General features: G+C 37.9%; 2 protein-coding genes across 4 annotated transcripts in view; one reads left to right on the top strand and one right to left on the bottom strand.

Moving 5' to 3' along the window:
- Window positions 1-14,020, bottom strand: part of LOC134799141 (neurexin 1-like) — a 32,421-nt gene extending 18,401 nt beyond the window's left edge. The window contains exon 1 of one of the 2 annotated variants that reach the window (XM_063771545.1): window positions 13,847-14,020. The gene's annotated coding sequence lies outside the window, so the exon portion shown is untranslated. The other variant, XM_063771546.1, reaches the window with a different exon arrangement.
- A 3,524-nt stretch (window positions 14,021-17,544) lies between these two features.
- Window positions 17,545-19,278, top strand: LOC134799145 (probable methyltransferase-like protein 15 homolog). 2 transcript variants are annotated; one of them, XM_063771551.1, is made up of 3 exons: window positions 17,545-17,708; window positions 17,786-18,033; window positions 18,120-19,278. In XM_063771551.1, exons 1-3 carry the CDS (start codon window positions 17,638-17,640, stop codon window positions 19,124-19,126), a joined length of 1,326 nt encoding a protein of 441 aa, XP_063627621.1. In that variant the 5' UTR covers window positions 17,545-17,637; the 3' UTR covers window positions 19,127-19,278. The 2 variants fall into 2 exon arrangements, with proteins under 2 accessions (XP_063627621.1, XP_063627620.1); XM_063771550.1 differs by having other exon boundaries at window positions 17,550-17,708; window positions 17,786-18,224.

The following is a 19,278-nucleotide window of genomic DNA, read 5'->3' as shown; positions in this document are numbered from 1 at the left end:
GAGGGAACTCCTCAAATCTTAAAGGTATACATATAGTGATTTTTGGGTTTTTATCAACAAATCAAGCATATACATCCAAAAAAGTGACATTTGCTGAAGTGGAACTGCTGATGATGATCAGAACGGAACTCTTCAACGAGGCGTAGTTCACGTTTGGCGATTTGTCCTCTTCGTTATGTTTGTTAAGCAAGTTACGTTTTTAAGCCACATTTTTGTCAAGCTCGAGTTCTGATAATGGGATGCATGAGGAATCGCGGGAACTCTTCAAATCTTAAAGGCATGCGTATTTTGCGTATAGAGATTTTTGTATTTACATCAGAAAATCAAGCATGATGACCAGAACAGAACTCTTCAACGACGCATAGTACACGTTTGGTGATTTCGAATTTCGATTTTGACTTGGACTGGGACCCGGACTCAGACCCAGAACCGGACTCATACCCGGATCCGGTTCGGACCCGGACCCGGACCTGGACTCGGACACGGATTCGGACCCGGACTCGGACCCGGACACGGACTCGGACTCGGACCCGGACCCGGAATCAGACCCGGACTCGGACTCGGACCCGAACTCGGACCCGGACTCAGACCCGGACTCGGACCCGGACCTTAACCCGGAAAACCACTATGATACCTTAACTAAATAAACCACTATGATTACCTACCATAAAATGTAGGTATAAAGTATTATGATGCCAATCTTACTAGCCCCTCCCGCTCAAACACCGCACCGCATGCGCCGTTAAGTGGGTTAGGTTAGGTTTGAACTGCGATCCTCACAGAACCGAACAAGGGTTAGGTTAGAACTGCGAGCCTTACAGAAACGAAATGCTACTTGAAAAGTGGGTTTGATTAGGTTCGAACTGCGATCCTCACAGAACCGAACTGCTATCAAAGAAGTGGGTTAGGTTAGGCTAGAACTACGACCCTTACAGAAGCGAAATGCTAGTAGAAAAGTGGGTGGTTTTAGGTACCTCCTTTTCTACATAGTGCACAATCTAGAATAATCTTTCACCGGCCCCCATAGAAGTCGGTTTTTATTTCTTAAAAATTATTTAAATCGCAATACGGTTGCCAAAAATGTAACTAGCAATCTTGAGGGTCTTGAGGCCTTCTCTAGTTGACTTTCGCTCGATAGAAAACAACTGTCAATTTTTTTTGTGCCACACACTTTTAGTCCTGATTGTATTTCTCATATGCATGTCTATCAAGTACTTCTCGAGACCTTTCTAATGAACCTAAACTCGATGGGTTTGTGTTTTTCCATCGAGGAGTTCCTTTGGCTACCTTCCGACTGCATGATCAGATCACTTCCATGTTAGTATATTATTCTATTGTCATCGAAAATTCAACAGAATCAGATAACAGGAAGTGGTTCTTTAAGTTACAAGATTTGAATCAAACATAACCGAAATATACGCAGTGGAACTAAATAAAAGTGTGTAATAAAAATCACGAACACGGGTTTAAAACGCACCTTAATAATTTGTAACAATTTTTGCACAATTTTGTATTGAATAAGCGGTCGTCCACTGTCCTCTTAAAAGAAAGGATAGAATAACCCTCATTATTTTGTAAATTTTAAGAATAAAATATACAAATGTTCAGCGTTGATCAAAGTGAAATATTAATTCAAACTTAAAGGCTCTTTTTCATGTTATTCCTCGCCTTTGGAATTTCTTTGCGATCCAAACGTTAAAGAAGGTTCGGCCAAACGTTATATTTCAACTTCAAAGGCAGATAAGGAAGGAAAATGGTTAAGTAAAAGTATGACTAGAACAGGAAGTCCCCTCCCCTTTTAGGAAGGGGGCGTGAACTGCAAAACTGATCAAAAAATAAAAAAAAATATCTTATAAAAAAATATTGGGCACCTCTGATTTTAAACATATATACAGAGTGTACAGATTTAGTGCATAATTGTTTTCCATCGTATTTTCTCGGAAACGTTCGTATTAGTCATGCTACTTCAGTCAATCTCAATAGTTTTTGCACTGAGACTGATTGAAATTGCAAGATAAATAATAAATAAATAAATATAATACCTTTCATCCTCAAATATAACCTGGGAACACCAAAACAAACATACATTTACACAATAACTAACATATTTCATGCCCCCCTATCTACAGGCACAGATGACCTATTGTTTACAATGATTTAGCTGTAGGCTGTGTCCGCGATTAATCAACATTAAACCGTAACAGTGAGCGGTAAGGTGCAATTTAGGTTAATGTGAGGTAGATGAGAGGCTGAATTTAACCCTCGGTATAAATATCAGGGTAGATATTAATTTCTACCATATTAGGCCGATCTATAAAAACAAGATGTTTTTTTTAGGATATTGCGCTGTTAAACTTTAAAGTACGAGTCCTAATGCTGTATATTCTTAGTCACAATATAAGTCTTAGTTACAACGGAAGAACAGCGCTGGCTTTGCCAGCAACATGCTGAGTTGTGACCCTTTTATGGCATTTTTCACTAAATGTTATACATTGTATATTTGTCAACATGTTTTTGTCATCTGTGTTTGTTTGTCATAAATAAATGTATTTCTATTCTATTTCTATTCTATTCAATACTTACAAGCCAATTCGAACGTGCACTGACATCAAACCGATATTTCAATGATATTGGAATCTTATCAGTTACATATTTCTATTTAAGTATATTATTATTCAGTTAGATTTTTTTTTCAGTTAATAGTTATAGTATAGTTCGTCAAACAGATCTTGTCAGTAGAAAAAGGCGGCAAATTTGAAAAATGTTTGCACGAAGGGATATCGTCTCATAGAAAATTTGAATTTCGCGCCTTTTTCTACTGACAAGATTTGCTTGACCATCTATATTTTTCAAACAGCATGGGTACGGTGACACATGTCATCCCCATACAATTTATAACTAATACCCATGCTGCCTCTGTCTTCATGTATTATGTATGATGTCTCTCTGTAAATGTTTTATTGAGGTTGTGCAATAAAGATGATTTGTATTGTATTGCATGCTGTTTGAAAAATATTTTAGTATACTAAGTATATACGCTCTAAAAAAACTGGATATTAAAGACACCTTGTATATTTATCTTTATTTTTTTACAGACATCGCTGTCATTATGTCATGTTTCGTATGATATAGAAATACTACTAACACATGACAACCACATAGAAGCCCAATGTTCTCCTAATTTGCTTAGGGATGTTTAATTTGAGCCCCCGAGGCTCATAACTCGGGCTCCGAGACAAATATCACGAAATATGCGTGCTCACGAATCTCGGTACGAATGTCTTATTTCAAAGTGAGGTTAGCCTAAAATTCTTACTTTAGGCAAAGACTCACTATTATTGTGTAAACACTAGAGATGCACCGGATATTCGGTTACTATCCGGTATCCGGCCATACCTGCCTTTTTTTAATATCCGGCCGGATACCGGATAGCAACCTACTATCCGGCGGGATACCGGATAATAATTTTGCTTGATTGCGGAGTCAACAAATTGGATTTCAGAAACCGTCACGGCGTAAATAATCGTACTCGTTTATTATTTTAAAACAATTTAAACATACCACTTGCACGCGCACTCATTTCGAACCTAGAAATGAGTCGCGCGAACGTTCACTACGCAACAGGTCAAAGCCTGCACAATGCGCTTCTGAAAAACCGAAATGTAGGCATAGTTCCGCCGGCCGAATATTTGGCGGCCGGACACCGAATATTCGGCCGATGGTCAGGCCGAACATCCGGTATCCGGCCAAACAACTATCCGTTGCATCTCTAGTAAACACGACGCACGCTGATTGCTGCATGCGAAATAAAGTGAAAAACTATCATCACGGTTGTATCAAAACAAGTTCAAAATGATAACAAATTGTTAAATTAGAAATGACCTCCAGAGAATATTATAGCCATTATAGGACACTTTTACACAGATCGACCTACGGCCCGATCCGAACAGCGGTACGACCCCGATCTGACGTTGTCAAAAGTGACATTTCTTCGACCAAAAAACGTCACTTTTGACACTGACAGATCGGTATCGTACCGCTGTGACTTCTTAAAAGCATTGTTCGAATCGGGCCGCTAGTCTCACAGTAAGCTCAAAAGATGGCTTCTACAAACGTCACCGATAATCGATTGAATTCGTTGCTTCTACTTAGCCAGCAATTATCTAAAATCGCATGCCATCGCAAGGTCTGTAGAAGCCTTAAGCTTGTGCTGTGGGTACTAGACGATGAAAATATAACTATGTGGCATACAGGCACGAAAGTTTAGCTTTGAAGACACTATTTAGACAGCAAACCGACAGATGAGGGTCGAGTCGCGAAAGAGGTCAACAACTTTGCTTTAATGAGGGCCAGTGCACACACTCGCACATCCCGGGACACATTCGACCTGTTTTTAGCTTAGCTCGTCACATTGAACTCGTAAAACTCTCGTCGTTCAACTTTATGAAGTCCGTCTCCGGTAAATCTGCATCTAACAAAAATCCCTTTTTATGTAGAGAATCGGACAACGCCATGCAGACAATCAGATCGACAGGTGCTTTCCCCATTCAATATAAAAACGCGTAAATATTTTGATCACGTATCAAAATACTGTTTTCATTTACCGCCAACAACCTAACCTCTCATAATAATTCCCAAACGAAAACAAAAAAAAGTATAACACCATAGACACGTCCCTCGCCTCACGTACCACAGAACAAACTTATGAATGCGCGCGCCTAAATCAAGTATTAAATTGGCTGTTAAGGAAAAAGGAATAAACAGTAGACAGTGGCGCCGTGCATAACCGCACGGTTAACTTGGCGCCGCCATATTCTTGTATTTGGCGGGATTCTAGAGTAATGGCGTGCGTGGCGGCGGCATATTTCACTCAGTGGTTAATCTCATAAGTTTTTCCGGAAGAACGGACAAATAATGGAGCCGATTTAGCTGTTACGAGCTCTGTTGCATTATTTTTTGTGTTAATAAGGTTAGTTGATGGCAACAATGCATCTTTTGGTATCGTTTCGGTGTTTCATACACGAAAGCGAAGGGCTATTTTTGTGTTATCGGTTGAACGTTTCTGCATAGCTCTATTTATTTGGGTATTAGTGAGTAAAGTAAGTAAGTTTACTAGTTATACTATAAAATGTAGATAGTAATTCTAGGGTTCAAGTTGATAAACAACACCAAGTGCGGGTAGTTCGAAAAACTTGCGTGCCTAAAAAATGTTGATGTCAACTTTAACCAGTCTTCTCCGAGACCACGGGGACAACGCCGTCCTCGACACGTCGGAGGTACATTTAAAACTTAATTTTACGCGATTAAGTCCAGTCGCTGTAAATAATAATGAAAAGCCTCAAGATTGGTATTCACATTTTTTGGCAACCATTTTACAATCTAATAAAGCGCTACTTTTTGAAGTGAAAACTTCTTTAGCGGCGCTGTGCACTTTTTGTGATGGGGAAAAAATGTTAAACTCGCGACAGGTCACGTGACCATAAGATTCGTAAGACGGACACGTGACCTGATCGAAAAACTGTTACAATGTCATTGAGTGCCGGCACTCCCAGAGTGAAACCCGTTGTTTTTTTTTTCTGCGCCTTAATGTCTTACGAGTAAGATGGAACTCTGTAAAACGTCAGTTACACGCTAACAATAATGGGGTACAGAATGTTTTCCAGAAAATTCCTGTGAAATATAATTCCGAGTGTAATCTTCCCGAGAATGCTTTTTCCGTGTCCCAGACTGCCCGTTTTTGTAATTTAAATACATTGTGGAACACGGATCCTTATTTTTCCTGTTCCCGAAATAAATGTAGAGATGCTGTGATTGTAGGAACATTTTGGGTCTCTTACTCCGCAGAATAATTGGCGTAATTTTTCACTCTTGTCTAGGTTTATTTTAGGCAACATAAATGATTGTTCTTTGTCTAAATGAGCGTTTCGTAATATCTTCTATCTAATTTATGGCGTTTTTTAGGTAGATGGAGTGTCTACAATAAGGAATCATGAAATTTTCATGGCATTATAAGAGTTTTACACAAAAAAAAACTTTTAATTTTGTGCTAAGATGCGTCTGCTAAATAAATTGATAATTTCACTGCTTCGGTAGAAATATGAAAGTCACTGCTTCCTTTCTGCAACTGTCTGTATCTTTAGATATTAAAATAAAAGTAAACAAAATCTACTCTCAAATGGCTCCTTAAGCCAGTTGAGGGGAAGATGAAAACATTACATGATCAAATAATGTTGGTTAAAGTCAGGTTATATAACTAAGTTTTAATTATTGTTTATCTTTTTTGTTGCAATAAGGTAAACGGCCCCAAGTTCGTGTTAGTACGTTATTTCGTTAGTTTTGTTTCTGGCGCAAATAATAAGGAATTCAATTATTTTCAAAGCTAAACCCATTCGAATAAAAGTTTTTGGGAGTGTTTCTGTGGGTTCCTTAGTAATTGATTTGATAAGAAAAAAGATTGAATATATGCATATAAATAACTTAAAATTGCAATAAATCGACTCACGAAATAGCGGTCATTTTATTTTTCGTGTGTCTCCTATTTCGTGCCACTAACGAATCAAGGATTTTCTAGATACATTTTGAGTGCTTGTTTTTAAATATAACAACGAAGATAATTAAAAAAATAAATTAGTAAACAATTAATGTATTTCATGTAGTTTCGTATGAGCGAAATTCGGTATATGTTTTTTTCACTAGAATTCTCATAAAACGAGTTTGAATGTGACCCGAGTTAAAATTTTTAAGGTATAATCCACGTATATTCTCATATTAACTGCTAGCACAATTTTATTTATTATTCAATTTATTTGATTTATTTTTGTGTATGTTTATATTTAACGTATAAGATAGTAAATTATTTTTTGTAAATAATTTTAATTTTTTAATTTATTTTAATTTTAATTTTATTTATTTAAATAGTTTGGCTCTTAATCACGTATTAAAGTACCCATATGGTTTACAAAGTCTTAATTCAACCATTAAAGACGACGAGTACAAAAAACTTTAAGCTAGCTCTCAATTTTTTTTTTTTTTTATATTATTTTTAATTTGACCATACAATTATTCGTAAGTAGGTAAGACCGTTAAATATAAATGATTATCAGCAAATTATCACCAATTACGGGGACACGAATTCACGAACTTAGGAGCTGACCTAAATTTGTATCACGAAATGGGAGCCAAATAAGAGGTTCACGACAAAATTCATATAAAATAAAGTTTCAACTAAAACCCTACAGTTTATACATTAAATTATCAACAAAGAACTAATATAACTTATTCAAAAGCTTTCAAGGTAATGATATGCTTAGTAATATTAAAAAAAATATACAAACTCTCAACTCACTCTCAAGAGCCTTAACCTGCCGAAACAGGGGCCCTTTACCTTACGAGTTAACGTGTTTTGAGTTGTTCGATCTATTTGCGCCCACATTGTACAATTGCGGATGAATAGACAGATAGATCATGAAGCCGCAAATATGCAGAATCCGCAATGAGGGGAAGGAGTGGGTTCCGCGGTCGCGTCATCAATTCGGTTAGTATTTATTTGTACCAAAATAGGCGAGCTTTGGGCTGAAATAACATCTGTTTTAGGCTAGCACTATTTAAGTATATCTTAGAATTGATCATTTCAAGATGTGGCAACCATTTTCATGATGTATTTCTAATGATCGTGAAGTGACACTACAGATTTTTTAGTTACTACCTATTTAAGGTTTTGTACGAGATGAGATGTTAACTTTGTCAAATAAAACTTCCAATTTTGTACCCACTGAATCTCTAGCACCATTGGAAGTATCCTATTCCTTATACGTACCTAATACCTACATACGACATAAGTATATCAAAGAAAGTAGCCAAGCCGTCCAGTGCTCGACACCGGAAATATATTTTTCACCAGTCCCTAGCGACTTTCATATTGATTATCACTGTGACAAGGTACGAAATCGTAACTGAAATAAAATTCTTTAACTGTATACATATAACTAACTAACCTAACCTAACTTGAATTTTATAGATGGGAGAATGTCTAAATGTGCAGTATCCGGAGCGCGGAATCAGTTCGGCGGGACACCAGAATTCCATCCCGGATTGAGCGCGCGCGAAGATAATGCTAGGATTTATAATGGGGATATTCCTTTTATAGCTAAGTTATATCTAGAATCTAAGTAGGGTCTAGGTACTGTAGGTACAAGTGTACCTACAGTCATAAGCGGTTTTAACGACAAACCGGGTACAGCGACGAAATATTGAGGTCCTGCAATGGTACAATATGAATCACTATCTCTCTAGGTGTGTAAGTGGCTAACAGGCCTATTCGGATTTCGAGATAATCACAAGATCTTGAGACGATTTAGAGATCAACTAGATCTACATTAGATATCGACTAGATGTGACTTGGATATCTAAGTCATAACTTGTCGAAATCGTTCAAGAGGACCTCCAGAATCGCGGAAACGTCAAATTTGACATATCTATCTTACAAATATCTTTAAATTATCCGTATCGTAACTTGTTGAAGTCTAGTAGAAATCTAATTCATTTTCCGAATCGAGCCGTAAATATTCAGTATCCGATGCGCGGAATCAGTGTCAGTTCAGCCGATTACCTATATCCGCGTTCCTCGTTTTATCTACTAGTAGGTATGTTTTTTTTATGTTATATTCAAAAATATTGTAACTTAAGCGATACAAATACATTCACCTAGAATCCTAGTCGACATTTTAATTATCTAGGTGACTTACAATTAGTCGTAGCGAAGTTTGCGTCAAACGTCAAGCTTTTGCAAATATAATATTTCGTTACTTCTAAATCTCTACCACAATTGGAAGTATCCAAATCCAATTGCTATCTAAGTATAAACCTAGCAAACTAGAACAGAGATGCCGAAATGCTCAGTATCCAGCTATATAGCTAGCTAGAATAGATGGGTTGGCTAAATGTGCAGTATCCGGAGCGCGGAATCAGTGCGGCGGACGCCGGAATTTCATCCCGGATTGTGAGCGCGTTCCGCAGATAAAGCCTTTCAATTATTTCTCGATGTATAAGGTAAGTTGGTATATATGAAAATAAAGGTGTAACTAGCAATGCACGCACGAGAACTTTCCAAAGTTGCGAAACTTACCACATGAGAATTTCTCGGTAACTTCTGAGAATGTTCTCGAGAACGAGAATTTATTTATTTATCGTAGTTTATACCATGAATATTCACGATAGTTTAGGTGTAGTATCCTAACCCCCAGAAAATTCCGACTTTTGGTCTACCGCTTCCGGTCAGAAAAATGTATGACGGCCCGGCCAAACGGTCAGACCTAGGTGGGGGGTGCTCGACCAAATGTCATAGAGGGACCCTAGCAGTTTTTGACGCGGCCATGTTTTTTTCAATATGGCCGACTTTTTTTTTTAATTTTTTCAAGTTTGTCCTAGCGCGCTGAAATTTTGGTCACGGAATCTCGGGGTCCCCTAGATACCTATGGAAACATTTTTTTAGGAAAAATGCTACAATTGCGGGAAAACTGGCCACTTCTATTTTGTATGGCAACTTTTAAACGGTGCGCGATAGGTGGGGGGTGCTCGACCAAATGTCATAGAGGGCCCCGAGACGAAACAAACTGCATTAAAAAAATCACATTGGCCGACTTTTTTTTTAATTTTTTCAAGTTGGTCCGAGCGCGCTGAGATTTGGCATGGCGGGAGAAAGAGGCCTCTAGATTCCTATGACAAAAAATTTTTTTTGGAAAAAGTCCAAGATGGCGGAACTATAAATTTCCATGTTGCAGAATGTTCTGAGAACATTCTCGAGAACGTTTCCGCTTTTTGGGAATGTTCTGCAATTTGTACATTGCTAGGTGTAACTTATGTATTAACAGAATTCTGATACAGACAGACAACGCACAACCTAAACCAATGAAGGTAGGATTTTGCAATTTGAATTTCATCTTCACCACTTTAGATGGTTGTCACTGTTGGCAACTTGGCAGTCTTCAACTGTGCGTTTCTCCAGAAACTTCCTGTCTCGCACAGCCAAACTGTGAGTGTATAATGACTTGTTGTCGCCCCCGGTATTTCCGGACCGATACGACCTTCAGATCCTATCTAAAAGAGAATATTTTGAAGACAATACCTACGTTTTGTTTTAGTTAAATAATTGTGGTTTATTCCAGCGCGCACAAGTTGTTCGCAGAAATCGCGAAGCGTCTGGTTGACGTAACTGGGGACCCAAGAGCTGTCGGCTACCTCGCACAACGTATCAGCATTGCGATACAGCGAGGAAATGCCGCCAGCATCCTTGGTACAATGCCTCAAGGGTCTATTTTAGATCTAAGCTAGTTTTTAATTTCCTTTAGTAATACCATTGTGGTTTTAATTTTTAATTACATTTTGTAAAATATGTGTAAGTAAGAAAAATATTCCAAACAAATCTCTGGCTTCTTATTTTTGAGCCAACTTTATTATTTTTAGGCCAAAAGACCTTAAATCACTTAAAGATCACTTACAAAAAGCTATAGGTACATGGTTAATATTGGTAAGGCAATATTGGCATCTACAAGAGCCATGTTACAGCTCTCTAAGGAATTTGAAGTGTATTCAAATTGGCCCGGCCGTCCGTCAACGGTATTTCGCCCTCAAGTTAAATTGGCTACGCGAACGGTTTATTAACAAACTTAACATACCGTAAAATGTGCCTATTTTGGTCACCACTGGGTATGACTCACGTTAGACCGGACCGTGTCCGGGCCGGAACTTCCGGCGCTTCCTTTTCTATGACATGACAGACGAACAAACACTTTTTATAACACCTTACAAAACAAAGTCCCCCGCCGCGTCTGTCTGTTGTATGTATGTATGTTCGCCATAAACTCAAAAACAACTGAACAGATTTTCATGCGGATTTCACCTATCAATGGAGTGATTCTTGAGGAAGGTTTAGGTGTATCATTTGTTAAGGTTCTACCCGTACGACAACCTCATTTAGGTAACTGTTACAACATGATCAAGTTATGTACTAATAATCGTCTATAAAAGTACATACATACATAATCCCATCTTAAAGGTTTATAAGGTTCCGTACCCAAAGGGTAAAAAACAGGACCCTATTACTAAGACTCCGCTGTCCATCTGTCTGTCCGTCTATCTGTCTGTCTGTCTGTCTGTCACCAGGCTGTATCTCATGAACCGTGATAGCTAGGCAGTTGAAATTTTCATAGATGATGTATTTCTATTGCCGCTATAACAATAAATACTAAAAACAGAATATAATATATATTTAAGTATAAATACAATAAAAGTAATTTTTCTGCCGTTTTTTGCGTAATGGTGCGGAACCCTTCGTGCGCGAATCCGACTCGCACTTGGCCGGTTTTTGTTTCTTACCATCCAGGCGATCCGTCTGCTCATTTGCCTTCTATATCATAAAAATTACAAAGTCTGAGTTAAGTAGCTACCTAATGTATTTTCCCTAAACTGCAAAACGTAATTCAAGACCAAAAAAAGTAAGAAAATGTTGCCACTTTTTACTAGCGCGTCTTGTATTTATGTGAAATTAAGTAAATTAAAGTACTTTTTTAAATAGTAGGAGTAAAATTACTAATAAATAGATTATCTTAGCGTGATTATTTATCAACAGGAATTTACTATTTTACAAATAAATTATTGCAGTAGCAACATTGTCTTACTTTTTTTGGTCTTGAATTACGTTTTGCAGTACTTATAGTCTAAAGACCTGGCATAGAACTTTGGCATATGGTAAGCAAAGCCTGAATATTTTACCATAACTTAACACTTCGCATGACTTACTGCACTTTTCGAGTAATCGTGAATGGAAATGGGCAGGGAGCCAAAATGCTATTTAATTGGAGGCTACCTAAAATAACAACTGTTGCAATGGTCAAATTAATGGTGAAACACTTGTAAGTAAACCTTAATGCTGCCATTATATTACCATAAGGCTTCATTCGCACGAGCGCTTTTTCAACGCGCGTTAAAAAAGCGTTTGAATGACACAAATGGAAACATGTAATTCAAATTCACACGATGGCGGTAGCGCTTTTTATCAAGCGTTGGTGCATGGCTTGTCAACTTTAAGCCTTGTTCATTAAATAGAATTTGGGCAGATTCAAGCGCTTTTTTAACGCGCGTTGAAAAAGCGCTCGTGCGAATGGGGCCTAAGTGTTTAAAGTCTGTCTAAGATAAAGCTTTGTATGGACTTTATAGTGAAAAAGTGCTGTAGGTATAGGTCACATTTTCATAGACACTGGACGACTTTTTTGGCACGTTTTTTGTATGTTAGATGTCGATTTGCCGTTTAAAAAAACACCTCGCAAGTTTTGTGATTTAAACGTTCTTATTATACCCCTTCTAAGATTTCTCACCGGCTAGCATGACTTTCGTTCTCGCGCGCGACTCCATACATCTAGCGCGACTTCAATGGAGTCGCGCGCGGAACGCAAGTCATGCTAGCCGGTCTGGTGGCAATAAAACTCACTGAATTTAACGCAAAACTTAACACTTTCATTGCCACTAAGTGCTACGGGTTACGCTCGTAGCGCGTAGCCACGGTTTTGCCGTATGTAGCCCGTAGTCTCTACGAACAGTGTACCCGACAGTCGGGTTCTTGGCCCTGAATGTATTATCTATTCGCAATGTAGGCACATAACTTTTGACCCTTTTTTTCCTAGCCAGAATCATTAGGACTATCGAGCGTCAAGAAGGCTTCGAACCTCGGCTATTTTGCGCTTTAAAGGGTTAATGGCAGCAAATCACTTCGTGGTTTGTCATCGCGTTGTATAGTTGCGTCACTTTCGTTTGTCATAATGAGGAACGAGATGTACCTACTTACCAACATACTTGTAATTCAGATTAACTTCACTTAGAACCTTATCGTTGTCAGTATGTATTGGTGTGACTTTTCAATTCCATTATGAAGAAGAAACAAGTCAATATGTACTTCGGGGTTTAATAGTTATTTGTTTTACAAGGGGGCAAAGTTGTTGTTTAACCGCTCGTGCTAATAGTGATACCCGAGCAAGCGAAAGATTCCAAAATTGAACCACGAGCGTAGCGAGTGGTTCGTAAAATGGAATCTTGAGCGTTGCGAGGGTTTCAAAGCACGAGGGTTAAACAAAATTTGCCCCCGACTCCCCCGAGTGAAACAAAATTTTTCACCACACCAACCCGAAGCAAATATTAAATGTAAAATATCAAACAAAATCAAACCAAATCAAATCCAAATGAATGTTTATTAAATATTTATCATCCAAAATCATCATTTAAAAGTCAATTCTACCAGCAAACATAAGAAAACAACTCAAAATTTGCATTTGATTACTTTGCCTCACATGTGAATAAAATGCTGTTATCAGTTTTTGAAGTGCAAAGTAAGCCTTTCCGAGCTGGTGCGGTGAAAAATAATTGACTACCATTAGTTTATACTGTTCGCTTGTTTTACGTTCACTTTTCTCTAATACTCTAACACTCTAATAATTTCATAGTTTCATTGAAGTAGGTTTATACCTGAATTATTTATTTTAGGTATTCAGAATATATATATAGGATTCATCATATAAATATACAAATTTAGTACGTTTTGACTTGGTTTCTATAAGAAGCAGATCAATAAAAAGAAAACGTACATAGGAAACTTAGCATGACATCAAATTTACCACACGGAAGAAAGCATCAAACATACCAAAACTTACACAAAATCCATCCAAAGATCGATAAAACACACACAAAACACAGCAACCCTCGTCCAGAACCGCTTCCGATCAATCTTGGGTACAATCCACAAAAACCGACATGAAAATCGTACACAAAAACGCGTCAATAATACAATCTACATACGTACATGCGATTAAAAAAGTTCCATGGTCCGCGCGCACAAAAAAACACACACTAATCGATGGTCACTTCACAGAGTCATAGAGAAATGGTGGGATTGTTTTTTTTTATGTATTATGTAATTTGTGAGTGCATGGCGCGAGTAGGCCGCGCTGAGGACAACTGCAGACAGAAATGGCGGACGCTGCGCGCGCAGCCCGCCCTACGGTTATAGGGGGGAGTTTTGTGGGCGCGGATGGCGCTTTACCAAGCGCAGAAAGCCTTGGGCCCTTGGGCCCAGGGCACTCGGAATCGCATGAACATTTGTAATTTTCACGAAAGGGTACACGCTTGTAAGGAGCTGCAAGTTAGACATTTTCGAATGCAAAGTGCAAATGGGTTCACGAATGCATTTCGACAATTGTTGTATAGGAGCGTGCATGAACTGTAGACGGGAGCACAGAAGCCCCCTATTGTGAGCGAGCCATTATGTCAATGTTCACCCCTATTACTAAGACTCCACTGTCACCAGGCTGTATCTCATGAACCGTGATAGCTAGTTCAGTTGAAATTTTCACAGATGATGTATTTTTGTTGTCTCTACAAATACTAAAAAGTACGGAACCCTTGGTGGGCGAGTCTTTAGATTTGGGCCACTAGATGTCAGACCCTACTATGCGAAATAGAGCCAGCGTGAAGTGTAGGGGGCAGCACCTGCTTAGAAGCGTGAATTGTTTTCGCTTTCGATGGCAGACCCTCCAACACGCATATAAATAGTCGTCAGAAAGTGTAGGCTCAACGCGAAACTTCAACGTTTGATGAGCGTCAACAAAACCGCCACGAAGGTTCAAGGGAAAAACGACCAATGTTACTCGTAGTTATAATAATTCGCTTGAAAATTCTCATTCGTACAAATGTAAGCGAGAATCATTAATTGCGTTTAGCAAAAACTAAATTACGACGAAACGAAACTCTCAAAATAATGACATGATCACAAGATTACTCACATCACAAGAGCACAAAGTCATTAAACAAGGTAACAATTAGCTAAGGTTATGACGAAAGAACAATTCGGCCTCCGCATAATAGGGCTCCACGGCACCTGGAGGCCAATTCAAACTTACATTTTGATGTCAAAATGATATCTAAATAATGGAATTTTGTTATTATTCGCGCGTGCATTTCTTTCGCAGTCATCCGTACATGTATTTATTTATTTAATTATAATTGCTAATATGTATTGGCGCGAGCGAGACGCACGATAACTAAATTACATTATTCGGATATCATTTTGATGTCACTGTACGTTCGAATTGGCCTGTAAGACGATTCCGTACTATGGTGTGTCTATCGCTCTTGCACTCTTGCATATTCCTGCGACAGAGAGGCAGAAAACGTTCATATGTGTTTGATGTTGACGCTTAGGCTAGACAGGGCTATTAAGATTATACTACTTAATTAAAATAATACTTAAAGTGTCATTCTATGGAACTTGCTAACTATGTAAACAAACCGCCATACTGAAATCATCATTCAGTGACAGTTTCAATATGACGGTTTGTTTACATCAAATACATATGTAACTTTTGGTTTACATAGTTAGCAAGTTCTATAGAATGACACTTTATATTAATACCCTACGTAGACTAAGTACATGTTAAGTTAACGAAGTCATTTTTATCTGAATTATAGGTAAGTCCGAGTACAACCGACCGAAAAAAACGCGGTAAAGAAAACTCCCCTTAATCCAGACAAAAGGCTCACACTTTGTAACGCTCACCGTTACCTCTCACCTCTCACGTTTTCCATCAACCCCTAATCCTACCCCCTATCCATTGCCGCATCTACCTCAATAAACACTCTCTACATGTAACAAAACCTTCAATGTACTCGTCATCAGCAAATATAGTCGCTAAGTACTCTCGCTCGGTATCTCGTTTTCCTCCTATTCCCGATCAAAAGAGAAACGAAACAATTTCGTAGGGATTTAAAGAAGATAAGACCTTTAAGAATTGAACAAGATACGGCAGAACGCGGTCGGAAAATTTGAGTGGGATGCAGTCAAAATTGAGTGTAAATCCCTTCTTGCCCGTAAAGATATCAATGAAATAAGAATTTGAGGTTCACGATTTATGAATGAAACGTTTAATTTATTGTAAGACTGCGAAAACGAAAGATTACTTTGAAATTGGTTTTATATAGGATGGTTAATAAAGCGACAGGCTTTGACCAGACTGCAGTACGAGTAATGTTTTATCAACATACATTTTCGGCCCAATTCGAACTTTAAGATACGTCAATTAATAGATCTAGAAACGATATGGATTAGATATGTCAGTGTCAAATGTGACGTTTCTTCAAACAAAAATGTCACTTTTGACACTGACACATCTAATCCATATCGTTTCTAAATCTATTAATTGACGTATCTTAAAGTTCGAATCGGGCAGATTGGATCGGGCTATCTATTCATCAGTAAGTGGAACTGCTGAGTATAATATTAGGCCTTTTTTTATTAGAATTATTACGTCATACTTCTCTCCAATTCCAATTATGAAAAAAAATATGATACGTATTATATAGATCAAGGGCAAGCAAATCTTGTCAGTAGAAAAAGGCGCGAAATTCAAATTTTCTATGGGACGATATCCTTTCGCGCCTACATTTTTCAAATTTGCCGCCTTTTTCTACTGACAAGATCTGCTAAATATTTAATTTAGTTAATGTAACCAAATAAATTATCTAATTTCGTATTCAGATATCATCCTGATGTTATACGTTCGAATTGACCTGTATTTCATATCCACAATAAAAGTAGTGATAGGTAGGTACTTACTATTTAATTAAATGGTATCAGTTTGTTAATTGTTAGTAATTTTGGCTTCGCCACACAAAAAGAGGGGCTTTATAAGTTTAAACTGTATCGTAGCTCCCCATTCTCCCAATCAGATAAACTAATTTGAGTGCAGTTTTCACCTACGATGGTTCTTAGGTAAGGTGTATTCGGGTATTACCGAATGTCGGATAATTCCGAAATTCAGATGAAAATCACCCTTAATTCCATCATAATAAAAGTCTCTTTCGGAATTATCCGACAGTTTTCGACATTCGGAATTACCCGAGTAAACCTTAAGTGTTTACTCACTAGATGGCGCTGTTACACTTTGTCGAAAGTTTTTAAATTTAAAAATTACCTATAGTTATTTGTGATCTGCGAGCAGTGTTAGTTTGGCAACGCATCATGGTAGGTGTAGGTATGGTGTAACAAAAGGAACACCACACCCACTATTAATAGAAAGCTGTTAAAATACTTAACTAAGCCACATTTGGATTGCATCGTCGGAAAGGATTTGTTTTGTTTTAAATACCGACTATACCGAGCCCTAAAAACATTTTCTCTTTTGTTTCCAGCATGATAGATCCCAAAATAAGAGGATTAAGCGACGGGTTAATACCAAATAATTGGGATTATATCGAAGCTCGGTATTTGTTTTCAAACCGTTCTAAACCGCTCGCTAATCCGAGGGAGACCACGGTAGGTATGCGGTAGGGCGCCATCTCTAGACATTACGATTAAACTCATAGAGACGTTTTTCACTCTTGACTACTCACATCGTTTGAGACACGGAGAACATCGCAAATGCGTACAACAAAATAGCGTATTCTTTAATAGCTTAAATAGCTTAAATCATTAAAGACGTCAAGTGTCAATGTCAATATCAAAACCATCAATCTAACCTAACATAAAATCGTCTAAAAACAATAATTTTCAATAGTTCGATATTAGATTACTTTATTTTGCTATGATAAATACTAGCTATGACTAGTCAGTATAAGAAATTTATAAAACTCATAGCAAAGTGGCCCTTGGATAGCACTAAGGGTGAGAGGTACGTTGAGAATGGTTATATTGGTTATGTCACAAATCCATTTTTATTTCGGTATAAATATCTTTCAATCTTTTCAGAGACTTGGGAAAAGTAATCAGAGACAAAGTAAAGGAAGCTTTTGAGTCAACAGAGCGGGTGAACCTTGATTCTGAGCTGTGTAATCGTCAATACGCTGCACTCAACCGCCTGGCAGATAACCACTACAGAAACAAATATAAACGTACGCACAACAGTACGGCGACCGGACTGAGCACTGAAGAGTGTAATCTCATGCTGTCCAGTGAAGTCCTCACTTATTTGAAGGAGGAAAACAAAGGTTTCTTTAGCAAAGTCTTTAACAAAGACTCAAAATGATCATCAGATATTTTCAGAGACTCCGCACCGCGGCAACGCTTCGGAGATTCTCCACAGAACATGTTGAGTACAAAGACCACACTCCCGTTCTGCTAAATGAAGCTATAAAACATCTAAGTCCAAAAGACAATGAGTATTACATTGATATGACATTTGGAGCTGGCGGGCATTCTAGAAAAATACTAGAATCTTCCAATTGTAATCTTATAACTCTAGATAGAGACCCACTTGCTTTTGCGAAAGCTCAGAAACTCGCTGAAGAATATCCCAACAGAGTCACACCACTATTAGGTAGATTTAGTGAATTACCGAACCTTCTGAAAGAGAAAGGAATCAAACAACAGTCAGTAGATGGAATTTTATTCGACTTTGGGTGTTCCTCCATGCAACTAGATAATGGAGAAAGAGGCTTTTCAGTTAGCAAGAATGGATATTTAGACATGCGAATGGATGCCGGCCGGGACCCAAATCAAATAACGGCTAGGGAAGTACTCGCTACAGCAAATGAGCATGAGTTGTACAAAATATTTAAAATCTATGGTGAAGAGAAAAAAGCAGCAAAAATCGCACAAACGATTATTCAAGCCAGATACATGATCAAAAATATAGATACTACGCAAGAGTTAGTTGATATTGTTAATTCTTGCTGTCCGGATGAGATTAGATTAGACAAACTTCAAAGACCACAGTCTAATGCTACAAAAATATTTCAAGCTTTACGTATCTTTGTTAATAATGAATTGAACGAAATCAACTATGGGATGGTCTTAGCGAAATACTATCTAAAAATCCATGGCCGCCTTGTCACGATAACTTTCCATTCATTAGAAGATACAATAATTAAAAGGCATATAGCTGGCAATATTGTGAATGAAGTCGCGAATCCTGTCCCATTAAAGTACCTGAGTCCTACAATGGTGCAGGATCAGGATACGATCAACTATTTTCTGGACACACCATGGAGAGCCATCAACAAGCATGTGGAAGTGCCATCTGATGACGAGGTGGAACGGAATCCAAGGAGCAGAAGTGCAAAGTTGAGAGCTGCTATTAAAGTTAAATAGTACGATATAAAAAGCTTATTTTATAGACTACATTTCAATGAAATAGTGACTTGAACTTTTGTTTTTTTGTGCATTTGTAGTTGATAGATATTGTAGTTACTAAAAATGCACTAAAACCTGAGATTTGTTAATAAACTGTTATTTTAAAACTA

Source organism: Cydia splendana, chromosome 18, assembly GCF_910591565.1.
Source record: "Cydia splendana chromosome 18, ilCydSple1.2, whole genome shotgun sequence".
NCBI classification, from domain to species: domain Eukaryota; kingdom Metazoa; phylum Arthropoda; class Insecta; order Lepidoptera; family Tortricidae; genus Cydia; species Cydia splendana.
This window is presented reverse-complemented; position numbering and strand designations above follow the sequence as displayed.